This window comes from Labrus bergylta, chromosome 12 (assembly GCF_963930695.1).
Source record: "Labrus bergylta chromosome 12, fLabBer1.1, whole genome shotgun sequence".
NCBI lineage: Eukaryota > Metazoa > Chordata > Actinopteri > Labriformes > Labridae > Labrus > Labrus bergylta.
The window spans coordinates 17,741,078-17,758,237 of record NC_089206.1 but is presented as its reverse complement, the minus strand read 5'-3'; the positions used below and the strand labels follow the sequence as shown (position 1 = coordinate 17,758,237).

Here is a 17,160-nt window from a genome sequence, read left to right as displayed (position 1 = left end):
GGCGTGTCCAGACTTTTCTGACTGGGGTGGCCCACCTGACTTATGCAGGAGTATCATGAGGTTTGTGGGAAAATACCCTCACAAGTGAATTTCATTTGTGCAAAGTCACAGTCTAAATTACTTGCATGCAAACTCTTGTAAGCTGTCTAACTTTTTCTTATGGCAATACAAATAATGTAATTATAACGCTATACATACATACATAAGAGTCACATATGACAATACATAAACATGCCACCAGCAGCATGTTGAAAACATTCAGAGTAATAACTTAAGTCCCGCCTCTGATTAGGCAAATAGCCAATCATAGACTTTTGCATTTGGAGTGGCACCTGGGTTGTCCAATAAGATTTGAAGGGGGGGGGGGGGGGTCATGCCACCCCTCTGAATACGCCCTGGTGATAACTGGTGTGTGCAGCAGCTGAAGCAAACTGAGCCCCCAACACAAAAGTACAGACATGTGTCTGAAGTCCAAACATACTGTTTCCAATTTGTGTGACCTCCTTCGCTGCACGGTTTAGTACAGACTCCTAAATAAATATTTAGTGGATGACATCTTACTGACACTGGCCAAGATTTTGTTTTAAACTCGAGACGTACTGGAGACGTACTGTGAAAATCAGGGCTGATGTTTAAAATAACAATTTAGTCGATTGCCAATTCTAATGTTTGCTTCATAACTTCTGTTATTCTTTGGGTCTGTTTTTTCAAATGCCATGTCATTGGATTTATTTCAACTGTTGTACATAGTCCCCCCTCTTGAGATGTCACTCTTACAAACTGCATGTCACTGATCATTCTCAGAGATAGTGCAAGTCTCCCACACTGCCTACATTTTCTTTCACCAGTATGTCAAACAGGTGACTTCTTCTGCTCAATGGAAACCCTCATCTCTGAGCCAGCTATCTGTTATACTAGCTTGTGTGCTTTAAATTGATGTGACACAAGAGACTGGCTACGGACATCTGTGCATGCCACATCATTTGCCGATGGGCCAGTGTTTTCACTTTTCACTACCGAGAAAGTTTTCTAGCAGGATTCATTTGTGCAGAACTTTACTGATCAAACTGTGCTCCAAGAAAGTACATAGTAGATTCCCTCAGTCTAATGTAGTGGCCACGGTTAAAAAAACACAAATATATCAAACTTCTTCTCTCTTTTGGTTTAATTTATTTATACATCTTCATTGATATCTACAGCAATACCCTTTTATCTTGAAAAAAAAGTTATCTGTGGACCTTGACTGAGTGAATAAGATTTGTCATATTCAAACACAAGAAAAAAAAAATATTTACCTCTACAAGCTGATTTGCAGTGATGTGTCTCATCTAGAAAAAATTTTCAATATTGAACTAGTAAAGGATCAAAAAGCAATGATGCTAATGATCTCACATGACTGTAGCTAATCCCAAACCTTACAGATCATGTTAGTTACATCAAAACTGCTTACACAAAAAACTTCTGCATACTTAAGTAATAGCACTCAAACATCCGTAAGTAGAAATACTACATGAATGTAACTCAAAATCAAAATCAAATGTAACAGTTGCAAATATTCAGTAAAGGCAATGTGATAAAAATGTAAGCTCAGAGAGGATGCAACAGTGAAACAGAATTTACACATGACTTGTGAGACTGCAGACTGCAGCCATGGGCTTGATACAAAGGCTCTTTTGGCCCTGATTCATACAATAGACAAACTATGAATGTGTCCCAGACATCAGAGGAGCTTGAACTGCCAGCACCGACTGATGCTCAGGTCTTCAATATGACAGGACTCCACATGACTCACAAGGATCATTTCACAAGCCTCTCTCACTTATCACTTGCTCCAAATTTTCTCTGCATCATGAATCTAATAAGACAATAGTGATCATAGTATCAAGTCCCCAAATAGCGGTAAAAGGTCCAGCATTCAGCATGGCCACAAGCTCAGTCCTCTGTTAGACCTACTTTGCATTTTGCCTTCTGCAGAAACAAACAAACAAGCCCAGAAGTCCCGATTTTCCTCCAGACACCTGCAAAGGAAAGGAAAATAACTACTATGCTTACAGGAAATATTCAGATCAAACATCCAAGTGCTGTCAATATAATACTTGTCAATATGTTCTTCTAATTTTATTCATAAGCTCCACAAAAAACAACCAGTACATAAAGCCAACAGGCAGTATACATTTTTCAAATTGAGTAAATGTTAGCATAATAAACATTTGGAGTGGTAAGCCTGGATGGTAGCACACTGCTAACAAGTTGGCTTTTACACACTGCCACTTCAAGGCAGGATATTATATAACACCCCTGTTCTGTTAAACCTGCAATGTGAAACGCATGGAGGTGGAATAGTTTTGGTGAAGTTATTCCACCATCAGAGGCCGAATGGAGGGGGGAGACGGTGGCCAGGTGTAACGTTGGAGCTAGCAAGGCAGATTAGCACTGTGTGTCTGTGAAGCTCTCACTGTGTTCACAAGCTGTGCTTTTCAACCCTGTAACAACGCAATGTGCAGTCACGGACTGGCACCAATATTACGCTGTTACAGATGCAATGTGTAAATATAAAGGCGTAACAATGGCATAGCTTCTTCATGGCGCTGTTTCAGTCAGTAAAGGGCTAGTGACAGTAACATTGAGACTTTTAGCATGCTAGTTTTTCCATGTTAGCATGTTATCATTTAGTTTACAAACTTCTTTCTGGCAAGGTAATTGGGAGTGACTCTCTGAGTGCAGTAAGTATCTAAGCAAAATTTCACTCCAATAGCTATAAAGCCAACAATGTCTGAGATACTCATTTGTATTATGTCATTTTAGTCGTTCACTGTACAATGACACCATGATGCCACATATCTCAATGATTCTACACAAACTGTAGTACAGGTGAAAGTCAGGGTGCAGACCTGCAGGCCATAAGCCTTAAAAGAGGCCGATCTCCCTCAGGTTGATCTTGATGATGACGTCGGTGACAGCATCGAACACAAACTGCACATTCTTGGTGTCTGTGGCACATGTGAAGTGGGTGTAGATCTCCTTAGTGTCTTTTCGTTTATTTAAGTCCTCGAACTGGCACTGGATATAAGCTGCAGCCTCTTCGTATGAGTGCCCACCTACAACAGAAACAAGGCCAATGATAAAAAATAACACAGTTTCAATTTTCATAATGCTGGTTAAACTGTGTAAAGGTAACAAACACATAAAGTTAAAAAAAATGTGCCCTTTCTCTGTGACCAGGTGTTGATCATTGTCTGCATGGCCACCTTACAGAAGAAGATCATTTCTCTCTCTCTGTCTCTGTTATTATCAGATGTTAATTTCTTTAAAACATTTTTGTAATGCAGTTACAGATTACAGAGATTATATTTTGCAGCAAAAGTGAAAAATTGTGGGCAAAAAATGTAAAGTACAAACTGGGACAAAAAAGTTCATATTGAATGGATTTAGTGATGACCTTTAAAATGACTGTGGCTCAATCTGTTGTGTAGAGGATCTATAGATTATAGGTTCAAAATACGTCATGGATATTCGACAGGCCTTAGCTGGTATAATAATAAGCAAAAAATGGCCAACAGTGAATTAATCCAAGCTAAAATCTAAATGTTTGGCTGCATTTCAAGGAATGTATTCAATCCACATCAATGTTCAAACAAAGGAGATAGATGACTACATACTATTTCCTGTTTTTAACACACTTGAGGGAGTGAATACACACAAGGGGACAAACTTCAATAAAAGTGACAAATAACTAATCCAGAGATTTGTCTCACCGGAGTATTCAGGGTAGCAGATAGTGAGCGGACTCCTGCTGATCTTCTCGTCAAACAAGTCCTTCTTGTTGAGGAAGAGGATGATGGAGGTGAGCGTGAACCACTTGTTGTTGCAGATGGAGTCGAAAAGCTTCATGCTCTCATGCATCCGGTTCTGAGCGAGGAGCAGATGTGAATTTACACAATGTCTCTCATTTCCTTGGATCACATTTTGACATGTCACAGCAGGACAGCAGAGGTTAGTAATCAAAATCGTGACGTCCTGTTAATTTACAACGGTTTTTAACTACAGGCTCCATGTGGCACATAAATGAAATACCATTTTAAACATATTGTAAATACAATGGATTAATTAAACACAATTTGCAGGGCTCGTAATGTTTGAATCGAAATGAAAAGGGTTCTGTTGTGTCTTCGCCAGCACTGACAAGCCACAAAATAAAAGCTGGCTCACTGTCATGTCTTACTGGAACACTTGAACAGAAGCCATCCTTAATCTTATTAGTAACACCTGTGCTTCTCATCTTCTGAGAAAGCCAAATGTGTGCTGTGGAAAAGGCAGGTCTCGAAACATGAAATCTAGTACTGACTTCTCGTTAAGATTCAGGGATCGTATTTAATAACGGTGCTTCATCATTTACCATCTCCTCATCCTCGGCCAAGACGAGGTCGTAGTCACTGAGCGCCACACAGAAAATGATACTTGTGACTCCCTCAAAACAATGGATCCACTTCTTCCTCTCTGAGCGCTGACCCCCAACATCAAACATCCTGCAGAAGCACGTACACACACAAACAGAGACGCAGGGATGGTAAAAGTAAATGTAAAGTGAATGTTAACACTCTACTTCTAATGTCTTTTTAGTTGAATTAATGATGAGGAGGAATTCCATTGAATTACAAAGCATGACTAAGCATAAACACTCAGATTCAAACACATGCTTGTTTATGATACTTCTGCCTTCAACTGAGGCGATCAGAGCCAACCTGAATCTGAACTTTACTTTTAACTGACACAGAACTGAAATGACAGAATGCATTTGAATCTCATCTCAGTAATTACACGTGTAGAGATGCTGAACAATTTTTTGGGCGGTTACAAGCACAGTCCTAAGAGTTTTTCATGGCTTAGACTTGCAAGACTATGACTGTACATGAGTAGATCAATTATTATGTTAATACTAACTTGAAGTAGAGATCTTTGAAGGTGAAGTGAGTCTCCACGATGCCAGTTGTCTTAACTCGTGTACGAAGCACATCCTGCTGAGTCGGGACGTAGTTCGGCTCACAGATCCTCTCCAAATCATTCAGGTAGCTGGAAGACAGAAAACATACCTTTATGCAGTCGAGTTCGATCAATATATTGTTCAGCATAAAATATAAGGCTGATATAGGCCTTTCACAGATACATCAGACTGCTACATGTTTTCAGACTGCTACTTATTCTCCAAATAAATATGCAGAAAACAATGCTGTGAGTAATTTAAATACTAGTAGTCTGCTCTGACTTCGAAAATACTCTCAGTACTGTGTGCAGCACCTGCACTCGAGCATCACAGCTACGGAGTCTCCTTGGCCCACATCAGAATTGATCCACATTTTATTAATGTTATCAAATATTCTTTGTTTAAGATTTTTTTCTTTTAAGAAAAAAACCTCTGACTTCTTATGCGTGGTCTTAAATGTGCAAAATTAACGAACCAACACTAAAATTGAATTCCTGGATTTGTTCCCTTGTATGTGGATATTAGCACCGGTCTAAAAAATAATCCTTAATCAGTGTTCTCTAATATGGAGATTATTCATGAAATCTACTGCAGCAGGATCTCATAGTATGTGTCTGTGGAAAAATGTGCCAACATAAGTGTCTGTTTTCCTTAATAAAATAAAGGGTACTATGCAGGGGCTTTCTGGACGTAAAGTTTAATATATCTTTATTTTCAAAGACATTTATCTCTAGTATCTCTGGCAGACATGACTCCACAGAACGATGCTAAATATGGGCTCATATTTTGGTGGGTTATAAACACTGGCTCCTTGTGGGTTTGAATGACAACAGACTAACCCCACTAGTTTCATAGTGTAGACGAAGTGCACTCAGAACTATGACAGCGCTGTTGTTTTCAAAACAAAAAACGTGTCCTTCACACTTAACTACTATCTGTTACGGATCGTGAAAACTAAGAGGAGGACCCAGATGCAGAATTAACAAAAATATGTTATGTTAACAAAAAGCCAAAGCAAACAAAACTCACTAATTCAAAAAATGTGCAAAAAAAAGCCAAAGGGGGAAAAAAAAGGAGCCATGAGGAAACATTAGAAAGTCTGACATAGACAAACAAACTACACTCTACTTACGACATACAATGACCTGACACTGAAGGGAAGAAACACAGAGACTAAATAGACACAGGGGTAATCAAACACAGGTTTGACTAATGACACTGGTGAAGACAATGAGGGCAATCATACTGGAGGGAAACACACAGAGGAAGGAATGAACACAAGACAAGAAACACTGAAGACACTGTGGAATGAAAAATTAAGAAACACTAGAACATAGAGTGAAACACCAGGGAAGAATGAGATCTAAAAGATAAAACCATCTAACTGTGAAAAACTAAACTAAACAGAACAAATCATGACGACAAATCAAACGCTGCAGAAACAGAAAGCCTTAACTCTTCATGAACACTGGACTATATTTAGCTCAAACTATTTGTTTGGCATGTTGATAACTGTATCCAGTGGTTAAATATACATTTTGTCAGGTTAAGTGATATCTAAACAAGTATATGGTAACAGAGATACTCCAGTTGTCAGTTTCTCTTTCATGTTTCTCCTTTTTCAGGAATGTGATCAATCTGTACAACAAGCTGACACAAGACTGTAAGGAACAAGTCACATCTCGTCTCTCTCTTTGTTCCAGCAATAATATGACACAAATGAAGAAGAAAACTTCTTAGTCAACATGGAGCCACTTCTCTGTAATGAGGAAACAGGATTACAAGAAATGGTATCATCCAATTTAAAAGTAGGACCTTGAGAACAGGTGACGCAATTTCAAAAATTCCCTCTTGATCATCACGGCAGTCACATTTTCATGGAGAATAAACTGGAAGTGTTAATACCATGAGTACTAACCAAAACAAATAAAGAAATCTGAATCAAACAAATGATGGATTATGGATTTACCTGCAAGTTATCTACACAACTGGTTGATTCTTTGCGAATGTCCAAAAATTTATGATATTCAATATCTCATTTTGTTCAACAGCAGTCAAAAATAATTGACATATAATCATAAAACAGCCAAGCCTTGCAACAGAGACAAACTGAATCAACACAATAGTAGTTTTTAAAATCTATTATTTTCCCCTGGACAGATCGATCATCTTTTACAGCTTCAGCATGATCTGAAAAGAACACTGATTGTTAACTCTTTGAGGACAATTTAATAAAGGCTGTATAGCAGCTTTAATGCAGGTTTTGAGTCCTTAAATCACTGAGATAAAGACTGCAGTCATCTGCGTAAAGGTTTGTCTTACAGCTGTATTTTATACTTGGTAAGGGTTTAGGGATCTGTATGTGAATAAGTGAGTGTTCACTATGCAGCACAGTCCATCAAAACATGCCTAAACACCAGTTTCCCGTGAACTGATCAATAATGTCTCTTATAGCTCTTTCATGAAATTAAATGATCTTGCAGCGGATTATTATGAAACCTTTTTTCAGAAAAATGTATTACTGTAATTAAGGGTGAAAACAAGATTCAATTACTTGTAAAGCATTCTCTTTGCAGATTTTATTTAGTTACATCGCTGAGATAAAGAATGCAGTCATCTGCATATTGACAAATTTTAATGGTGGTAATTAAAGTGTTTAGGGATCTATCTGTAGAGAAGTGAGTCCTTACTATGCAGCGGAGTCATTGAGTTGATACTCTCGTGATCGATCAAAGCACTCCTGAACCCCAACATCTTTCCACAGCCTCCGAATCACAGTGGTCAGCTCTGGCGAAATCACACCTTCCTCCGCCGAGCTCGCCAGGGCAAACAGTTGGCGAGCATCGTCCTGGCAAAAAAAGATACAAATTTTGCTGTCATGGCAAACCTTTTTTTGTGGTGATTCATATTATCTTCAAGGATGTTGCTCTTCAAAAGTCAAAGAAAAAAGGAGTCAGAGCTTGGTTTATTTACCGCCCGCGCAGCATCTCCAAATTCTATTTGCAAGCGTCCCATGGCTCTGATGATGGCCATAATGGACTGGATGGTGTTGCTGTACACGACCATTTTGTACTGCTTGCACTCTTCTTCGGAGTAGCCATCTTCATGAATAATTCTGATACAGAAGCAAAAAATAAATAGGCTTTTAGAGTCCTGATAAACAGTGTTAACAATGAGTGTAACAAATGTGGGACAAATTACAGTTTTAAGAATAATTTCATGCAACACTGTCATTAGTGCTGGAATTTGAGCTTCAGTGAGCATGCAGCATGCCTAATGTGGGAACTGGGGGAATCTATTCAGGTCCTGCCAGGCTACCACTGGCCTCTTTTGTTTGACATAATATGTAAAAGGGTGCTTCCTCCTCTGCCTGAGCCCAGTAAAATGAGGCTGTTACTTTGCTTCCAATGAGGGATGAACCCTGTTTGCAATCACAGCTTTCCGCACACCATTAACCTCTGACAACAAGGCTGCAGCTGAAAGAGCGAGGAAGAGCGACTGTCTTTTGTCAACAAAATACAAAAATAGCAGCAAAGCCTTATAGGGAAAGTAGCAATTGGATGCAATGTCATGTGAAGTTTTAACTGTGACTTACTTCATCTGCTTTACTATCGTGCTTTTCCCAGATTCCCCAGCACCTGAAAAACACGCAGAGTATTTAGGCTGCCATAAGAGAAATGTCAATAGCTTAAAAAGAAAAAAACTGACACCAGATGTTAGAGTCCTCTCACATGGAGGAAGGATCTCTACAGCTTTTCATGAAGGCTGAACAGAAATTGATCCCATCATTCACCATATAATGTACCTTTTGTTTCAAACACAATGATTAAGGAAAAGCTTCCTTTGACGAAGTTCAACAGCAAACCTTCATATGGGGCCTGAGGGGCTTTATATTGTCATGGCATGTGCATGTTGTGCTGGTATGAGTAGCTCAAATCTTCCTTTAGATAAGCTGTTTGTCATTGGCCTCATGTACACAAGTGTTATATGGAGGAGTCAGATACAATCTGCTTACCCTAAAATGTGTACAGTAAACCACAGTGGTGCAGAAGCACCGAGAGGATTTAGGGAAACAGATGTGTTATGAGCTGGGTTTAACATTCTGTGACAAATGATGGTACAACTTATATCAAATCCTTTAATACAATAAAGGCTGCTGTAAAAAATGTTAAGAGGGGAAATGATTTCACATGAGGAACCTCCACAGTATTTCTACAACTATTAGCCAAACAGGAAACAGTTGTCACGCATCTGGCTGAGCCAGTGTTTTTCCACTGGAGAGACAATCCCAGATATCATGCCGCTGTGAGCGTCAGAAAGCAGAAGGGCCATAAAAAAAACCCCACAGATTATTTAATGAGTCTAACAGTGACCTAAAGCCCCACAATAAACACTGAATTCTTCCCTGCTCAAAAATTGCTGTACAATAGACGACAGTCTGCTTCTCTTCTTCCATTTTTTAACCCATTCTTCCTTAATTTTGAACCATGTTCTCTAGTGTCTAAATTGGTTATAATGATTCTTATTTTAGGATGTCGTACTTCTCAACAGGAACAAAGGGTTTTGAATGTCTTTACTAATAATGAAACAGGTCAAATACATTTTCCATCATGATGTTGGCAACCAACAGAGATGTCACTCCCACTCATCTTTCTCTGACCAGGGCTTTTCTTTGAGATAGCCCACCCACAAATATATATATAAAAAGGCATTGTCTTATATACGCAGCATATGTTGCTTCAAAAAGTGTATATATGGTTTAGCATCAATGGTGCATTCACATTTGCAGGTTACTGTGCGCACTAATGAACCCCCAAGCCACCATGGATGCTGGCTTTTGAACTGTGCATTAATAAAAAACTGGATAGCCCCTCTTAAGCCTGGAGAATAAGTGTCCAAAGTCATGTTTGTAATTGTCAGACATCAGGAGTCAATTTTAAACAAGCTCAGGCCCAGAAAAGGCAGTGATGTTTCTGGATCTAGTTTAAAAACAGTTTCCTCTTTGCATGTCAGAGTTTATAAGAACTGTATGGTTGGATGCAACAATGAACCGTGTTCACAATCAATGCTTTATGGAAGTGTTCTTGAGCCCATGCAGTGATGTCCACCAAAGAATCGTGTCTGTTTTAAATGCAGGGCCGCCAGAGGGCCCGAAGATTACAGCCACTTAATGTTGGTTTTTGGTCTTGTCCCCAGAGATTTCTTCAGATTCTCTTAATATTTTGATGATACTACAGACAATGAATTCCCTCATTCTTTGCAATTATATAGAAAAAAAAACCTATCATAATCAGGGCGCCAGTGGTTCAGTGGTTAATTTACTCGCCCCATGATGACTGTACAGAGGCTACAGTCTTCAAGCCGGCAGCCCAGGATTGAAATCCAACCTGTGGCTCCTTTGCTGCATGTCATTCCCAACTCTCTCTCTCTGCTGATTTATTATACTATCCCATGTCCTGTCTCTTTAATAAAGGCATAAAAAGCCAACAAATAATTCTTAAAAAACAAAACATGAATCTTAAAGTGTTGCACTATTTACCAGCATACCCTCTCTGGGAGGCCCATTTTTTACTCCAATAATCTTACCAACCTGTTGCTAGTTAAACTCATTAGCCATTTTCAGGGTGTAATTCTTCTACAGCGCCGTAATGAAACTCCATGGTTATAACGCGTTAAGACATTCAGATTGATTCCGCAACAGTGTTATATTAATGTCCCAGTATGTGAACCATCGGACAGTGATGTCCCAACCACCGCTTGATGCCCAGCCACCTCCATCAGACTGTGTCGTCCCCACAACCACCGCCATCCTCATTCATGTACAGCCTCCTCCGACCCCTACCTCAGCAGCAAGGAAGTGTGGACAGCAGGAACGCGAGGAAAACAACGTAGAAATCCTTCCTGCATATTATCCTACATGCTCTTTTGTAAAGTGTCTTGGGATAACACTTGTTATGAATTGGCGCTATACAAACAATGATTGATTGATTGAATTCACGTGTGTGAGAGCACGGCACAGATATGCACACACACAGCGCTGCACTTCCCCGCTTGCTCTGCTGATCCTGCCTAGCCTCTGCGACGCCTCTGTTACTACCTCCGAAGATGCTTGGTGCAACTGTCCCAACTTTTTTTTTAAAAACATTTTGAGAGTATCAAGTTCAAATTGTGCATATCATTTTCAAGCAAAATAGTTTTTCTCAGTTTCACATGGTCACTTTTGGCTCCAAAAATCCAATGGGGATGGCAACAATGCCAAACTCTGAGGTTTCAGAATCGCTGTCTACTCACCAATGGTTGATGTCATGTTGGCTACAACTAACTCTTATATAAATTTTATGATTTGAAGCCAGATTTTTGCAGTGACAAGTTGGTACTTCACCACTCCAGAATAAGAAATATTTCCAAAGCTGTTAAAATGAAGAGGCATGTAAACATGTGTGAACTTGAAACGTTTGAAGTCAAACTAAGAAAACCTTGGATAAGATACTTCTAAAAAAGAAAATCTGGGTTGAGTTTATACTGGCAGTATAGCCTCCTTTTGCTTAATATTACCACAATAATTACGAGTAACCACAGGATGAAGACGTATTCACTATTCATTTAGGCAATGGAATTTAAAATGTGAAAAACCCTTATTTCTAATTATGTTGTCAGAATTTTTTAAATAATGTGGTTACTTTTCTTAATATTGTTGTTCCTCAAAGTTAGTGGTACAGGACATTTTTAGTAAATGAACTTTGTCAAGAAGACTTGCAGTAGAGTTATGTTCAGAAGAGCAGCCAACATGAGTTAAATCCATGAAACCTTTTGTTAAGCTGTCACTAGTAAAAGTGATTTATGCCAGCTCACCAGACGTGCAGGAGAGAACAAATTGTGTTGTTCCATTTCCTCAGTTCTGTCAGTCACCAAGTATCTCATTCATGGAACTTTTTGGCCGATCGTCAAATGTGCCTCTCAGCCAGCTCTCAAACCAACTTCACACAGACGACAGACGTGTAGGAGTCTGAACTCCAAACCAAGCCTCATTAAACAAGAATCTCAAAGGTAGATTTTTTTTTATGAATCGCTGTTTGCGGTTTAACAGGAGAACATTTTCATTGGAAGGGTGTGTTGGCGCTCCAGTTTTGTGGTAAAACAGCAGCTGGATTTTCTTTTGTTTTTCTTCCATAACTCCTCATTCCAGTACAGAGAGGAGGGCACTGCCTGGAAAAAATCACTCCCTCCTAACTCTTTTTGCCAGAACTTTTACCAAACAATAACATTTTACCTACATTGAAATATTTTACCACCAAACAAATCCTCAGTATGAAGTAAATTGTCCATAATCATTGAGGTAATGGCAGGGATTCATCTATAACCTTGACAAAAACACTGCAAAGGGGTACCTTCCTTTAAAAACGCTCCCTTTCATTTTCATGAAACAAGAAGGCAAACATTGAAGTACCATATGAAATGGTCTTACCCAAAATTTTACAAAGTATAAAAATCCTGTCTGTTTTCACCAACGATGAGCAAGAAAATACTGCACTCCCTGTTATGATGATGGTAAGAAGTAGATGAGTTTAACTGCTCTGTGATGGTTCCACAACAAATCTCAGATACAATCTTTGCTGAGCAGTGTTGCCCCGGAAAATCAGAGCTACAAAGAGCTACATATTTTTGGAACTCCATACCAAGTCAAATCAGAGAGTGCCTTACTGTAGCTTTGCTGAATTTAAATCTAAGATGAAATCATGACTAAAATCAACTCAATCATGTACTCATCAAACATAAACACATGAAGTTTGATGAACTCTGTTTGATAATGTTGTAGTGTATTAATGTTTGTGTATTGTGATATTGTATGATGTGTTGATTTGGGGATGTGATGTGATGTTGTGGTACAGCTGTTTTTGTTATGTAGCTTACAGCTTTTAATGGATTCATATTGTATGGTTTATGCCATTGTGGAGGAACTTGAGGCTGCTGTATTAGTGGTAAGGTAACACATAGTTCCTAAAGTGTAGTGCTCTTAGCCTATTAATGTTTTAATATATTTTGTGAATTTCCCTGTGAATGAATTTAATGCTGTTGTAGAGTGGTGATGCCCAAGCCCGGCGCAGTCTAGGCCTGTAAAGGCTGTTTCATCATGAGCCGGGGAAGATTTCTGCCCTTTAATAAGGCAGTTTTTTCTTACCACTGTAACTTTTGCTGCTTTGCTAAAGTGCTCATGATGGATAGGCCGGGTCTTTGTAATATAGCAATAAGTAAGGTCTTTTACCTGCTTTTTGTAAAGTGTCTCGAGATAACACTTGTTATGAGTTGACGCTATACAAATAAAAATTGATTGATTGATTGTTGTGTAGATGTTTTTGGTATATTTCTTAACAGAGACTTGTTTCTGTCTCCTAACCAGGGACTACAGAAGTAAATTAGCTCATAGCTAACTCTGGTTCAGCTAAGTGGCTGTGTAGCATGTGTAATGAACATCTTCAGCTACATTAAAAAGTCTGACATGTGGATATTTTTCCAAGATCAATAAATATAAGGGTACTTGCAACTTCAGACACAGCCATCTCTGCATCATGAAGCATCAGTGCAGTATGTTAGAATATCTTCAGGATGTCCTGCAGCATGAAAATGAATGTTGGGAAGTTTACATGTCAGGAGCTTACTCTAAATCTACTTCTGTGCGTAAAACTGTCCTTTTCATAAAGAACGTGTTACTCCCCTTGATTCTGGTAACATGTTTTAGTCCATGGTTACACACACCATGATGTTACAGACATAATGAAAAGCCATGAGGGCTCCCGCACAATCTACAGCTTGAAAGTCGACAGATGCCAAACTGATCATACACCACATGTTTGTCTTTTTAAGCAGTAACTTAAAATTGTTGTGATTTGCACAACACAAGAATTACTCGTAGCAACAGTGGATAATTGGAGCTAAGTAGCAGCAACAAAACCTAAGAAGAAAAAGAAAAGGATATCATGTTCTGTTCCAGGTGTTATGATCCCAACACTGTTATTCTGATCTGTTTTTCGGTATAGATCTAATGTGATGTAAACTTGCACAGTCAGCATATTAAACTAGCAAAAGACATTTGCAGAGAGAAGTTCTTGCGAGGGGGACATCGGAATGAAATATGCTGCTGGAATGGACTGAGGCCATTTAATCCTCTTGGCACGTCTGTGCATCCACACCCACAGTGGCAGGACCACAAAGTGAGCAAGTTATACAGACCAGCAGGCAATGCAGCTACACACAGCCGGTGGTTAATAGAGTCCCTAATGTGGGCAAGGTCATGACACTGAACCTAGAAGCAACCATGAGTCATAGATGCTTCTCTCTGCTTTTAAGCTGCATGTCTGAGTTTTGAAATATTGGTCTAAGAAATCTTTAAGACTCTATTTTATTCTGACTTTAAAAGGGACAAAAGATTCAAAAGTTTCATCTTGAAACTAATCGTTACCTATAAGTTCTGCATGAGTATGGTTGATACTCATCATTGCCACAGACATTGCATAACGATGGATATTTGTTCAGGCTAGTCCCAACACAGATCAAAGCATGTATTGCTTTAGTGTTCAGTCCTAAACACAGAACACTTTCACCTGGTCAACATTTCTGCACATGTAAAGTTTTGAATGTAATCAATTTGGTAAAACAGACCTGCAGGAGTTACCTTGCTTTGTGACTAGTGTCAACACTTGTCAACAAATAGGCCTTGTCTCCTCTGAGCATGAATCCACTACTCCTATACCTAGGACTAGCCTCTTAGCCCTCTCTCAACCAACATCTGGATACATTCTATGAGTTCTGTCAGTGCAGATGAGCCACAGCTGTTTTAAACCAACAGAAGGAACAGGAAGAGTGAACTCAGATATACAAAAAGTCAAAATTAAAAGTAGGCTACCCAAAGATTGACGGGTTAATTTCATGCATTAAAAAGTACGAGTATGGATCACCAGTTCCATAAAAAAAAAGAGCCCAGCGTAACATACCGAGCAGTAGGAGTTTGACTTCTCTGGAGGATTTCTCTCTGTCCTCCCGCAGGTTTTTATCAATCATTTTACTCCTCTCCACCGCAGCCTTGTCCTCTGCGCTGATCGTGCAGCCCATTTTCACTATCAAACTACTTCTTTACCGTACGACAGAAGGTTCAGTCGCTCATGAGTCGCAGAAAAAAAGAAAAGCCGTCAAATTGCCCTTGGGGCGGTGTGAGCTGAACTTTCCCAGCCGAGGAGAAGTGGACAGAGGGGAAGGCGTTGGCACGGGAGTGCTCTTCTGTCCAAAGATAGGCACAAGACTGATGCTGAGCTTCCACAGCTTCCACTCACTCCTCTCTGTTTTTCTCTGTCTGCCTTGGTGAGGAATTTGATCAGAAAAAAAACCTGCCAAAAAGTAGTTTTCGTTTCAATATATTTCATCCAAGTTATCAGAACTTCAGTCCCCGCAGTAGAACTTCAACATGAAAAAAATAGGCTATAAACACAAAATAGGCTGCTTGGATAAGTTAACTTATCCAGCGTCTCATAGAAAAGAAATAAACCTCCACGAATGAAAAACAATCACTGTTTTTGTAACGTGTTAAGACAGGCTCATGTGCCGTCGCGCGTTCATCCAGCTGAAGGAAAAAAAAAAACAGCACCGAAAGAGGAACAAACGATGCGCCTCAGAGGGCTGACGGGTAATGTAGTCGTTTCTAAAACAACAGCTAGGCCAATGTGTTATCTGGCCTCTCTGGTTTTGGAACATAATTTTAGCTTAAAATCAGGCATGCTCCTCGCAAAATTTCGTGAACTAATTATTATGTATGCTCTCTTAAAAGGAAAATTGAAGCTTCTTGTGCACGTTTTCTCGCCAGTTTGTAGGCATGTCGTTCAGGAGTAAGCAGGAAGGAAGGAGGTTTGTGTGTGTGTGTGTGTGGTGTTAGAGCGCCCCCAGCTGACCCATAGCTGACTTTCAAAGGGGGGTTGATTGAGTCGGCCTGTCCGCTAGATGAAGACAGAGAGCAGACAAAAGACTAGTTAGTTCGGTTAAGTTAAGTTTAACCTTACTTGTTCCTGGTCTACTCCGTTCAAAACCAAGGACTACAACCTAAAGGTGAACTTTGAATGAAACTAGGCTGAGTAATATTTTTGCGTAATTACATCAATGTGAACTTAATCAATGGCATGGTCAGACAAAAAGCTTCTGTAGTTCGCGGTTCAGCCAATTTTTCATTGCCCTTCTCAGCAGGCTATATGTCAGTCTTTGAACTCACTGGTGTGTATAAAATAAACGTAGGCTATAGCCTTGGTAGCCTACATGTCGAGTCACTCGCCCTTTTCCCGTCTTCTACACTTGTGTTCTCAGAGTAGGCCTGTTCACCTGATACAGCCTTGTTGTGGATGATGCATCACATTTGCAGATAAAGAAATGATATACGTTTCTACTCCTTCATTTGGTTACCATCTTTTCATGTCTTTTGGCATTGGAAAACTAACTTTGCACTTATATGTATCCTTTGGACTGATTGACCTCTGATCTTATGGACCCAACATATTTATCAAGCCCTTACATATAGGTTGACAGACAAAAAAAAGGGAAATTTACAATCCCCCAACTTGCTCTGTAGGCTACTATCTAAAAGAGATCTACTTGAACCAAAATGTAATTAATGAGGTAGAAGAGAGAGCTGTAGATGTGTAGATAAAATGTGATTTAAAACTCTGGAAAGCTTTAAAAAACTAACATCGCAAACAGTGTCTTATCTCCTTAATGAATAGAAATAAATTAAACATAGATTAAAAAGTACCGTAAGACTTAAGTCTGTATTTGCAACAGTGATTTTACTCTCTTTCAGCTCCAGTCTGCTCCTGTTCCTCCTGTTCCTCCTATCACAGCCCTCCGCTCCATCATCAGCACAGCTGACTGAGGGAACAGTGGATTCAGAGAAGTCAGGACCTGGAAGTAAGGGAAAAATTCACAAGAGCAATTTCCTCTCTGATCCACAGAGGAAGACTTTTCACTGCAGACACACACATTTACATCTATTTGTATTTTAGGGTTCTCCATGCTGTGCAATAACAGGTCAGTTCAGGCTCTTGGTTTATAAGAAACACCCCCAACTCATCCTCTGAATGTCTGGGCTGTGCACCTAGCAGCTCCCCCAGAGTGACAGGATGCTGGCGTCTGTCCTTGAGCACCCT

General features: G+C 39.5%; 1 protein-coding gene across 1 annotated transcript; it reads right to left on the bottom strand.

Moving 5' to 3' along the window:
• Positions 1-1,141: 1,141 nt before the first annotated feature.
• Positions 1,142-15,603, bottom strand: gnai3 (guanine nucleotide binding protein (G protein), alpha inhibiting activity polypeptide 3). The gene is made up of 9 exons (XM_020632262.3): positions 14,971-15,603; positions 8,577-8,619; positions 7,955-8,096; positions 7,672-7,829; positions 4,942-5,070; positions 4,397-4,526; positions 3,756-3,909; positions 2,892-3,098; positions 1,142-2,018 (listed from the first exon to the last, which is right to left on the bottom strand). The coding sequence occupies exons 1-8, from the start codon at positions 15,086-15,088 to the stop codon at positions 2,908-2,910; spliced, it is 1,065 nt and encodes a 354-aa protein (XP_020487918.1). The 5' UTR covers positions 15,089-15,603; the 3' UTR covers positions 1,142-2,018; positions 2,892-2,907.
• Positions 15,604-17,160: the final 1,557 nt, after the last annotated feature.

Coding starts and splice junctions, on each gene's coding strand:
- gnai3 (XM_020632262.3), bottom strand. CDS start 15,088: ATGGGCTGCACGATCAGCGCAGAGGACAAGGCTGCGGTGGAGAGGAGT. Junction 8,097..8,576: donor ACGATAGTAAAGCAGATGAA/GTAAGTCACAGT, acceptor CTTCTGTATCAG/AATTATTCATGAAGATGGCT. Junction 4,527..4,941: donor TTCAAAGATCTCTACTTCAA/GTTAGTATTAAC, acceptor GTGCTTCTGCAG/GATGTTTGATGTTGGGGGTC.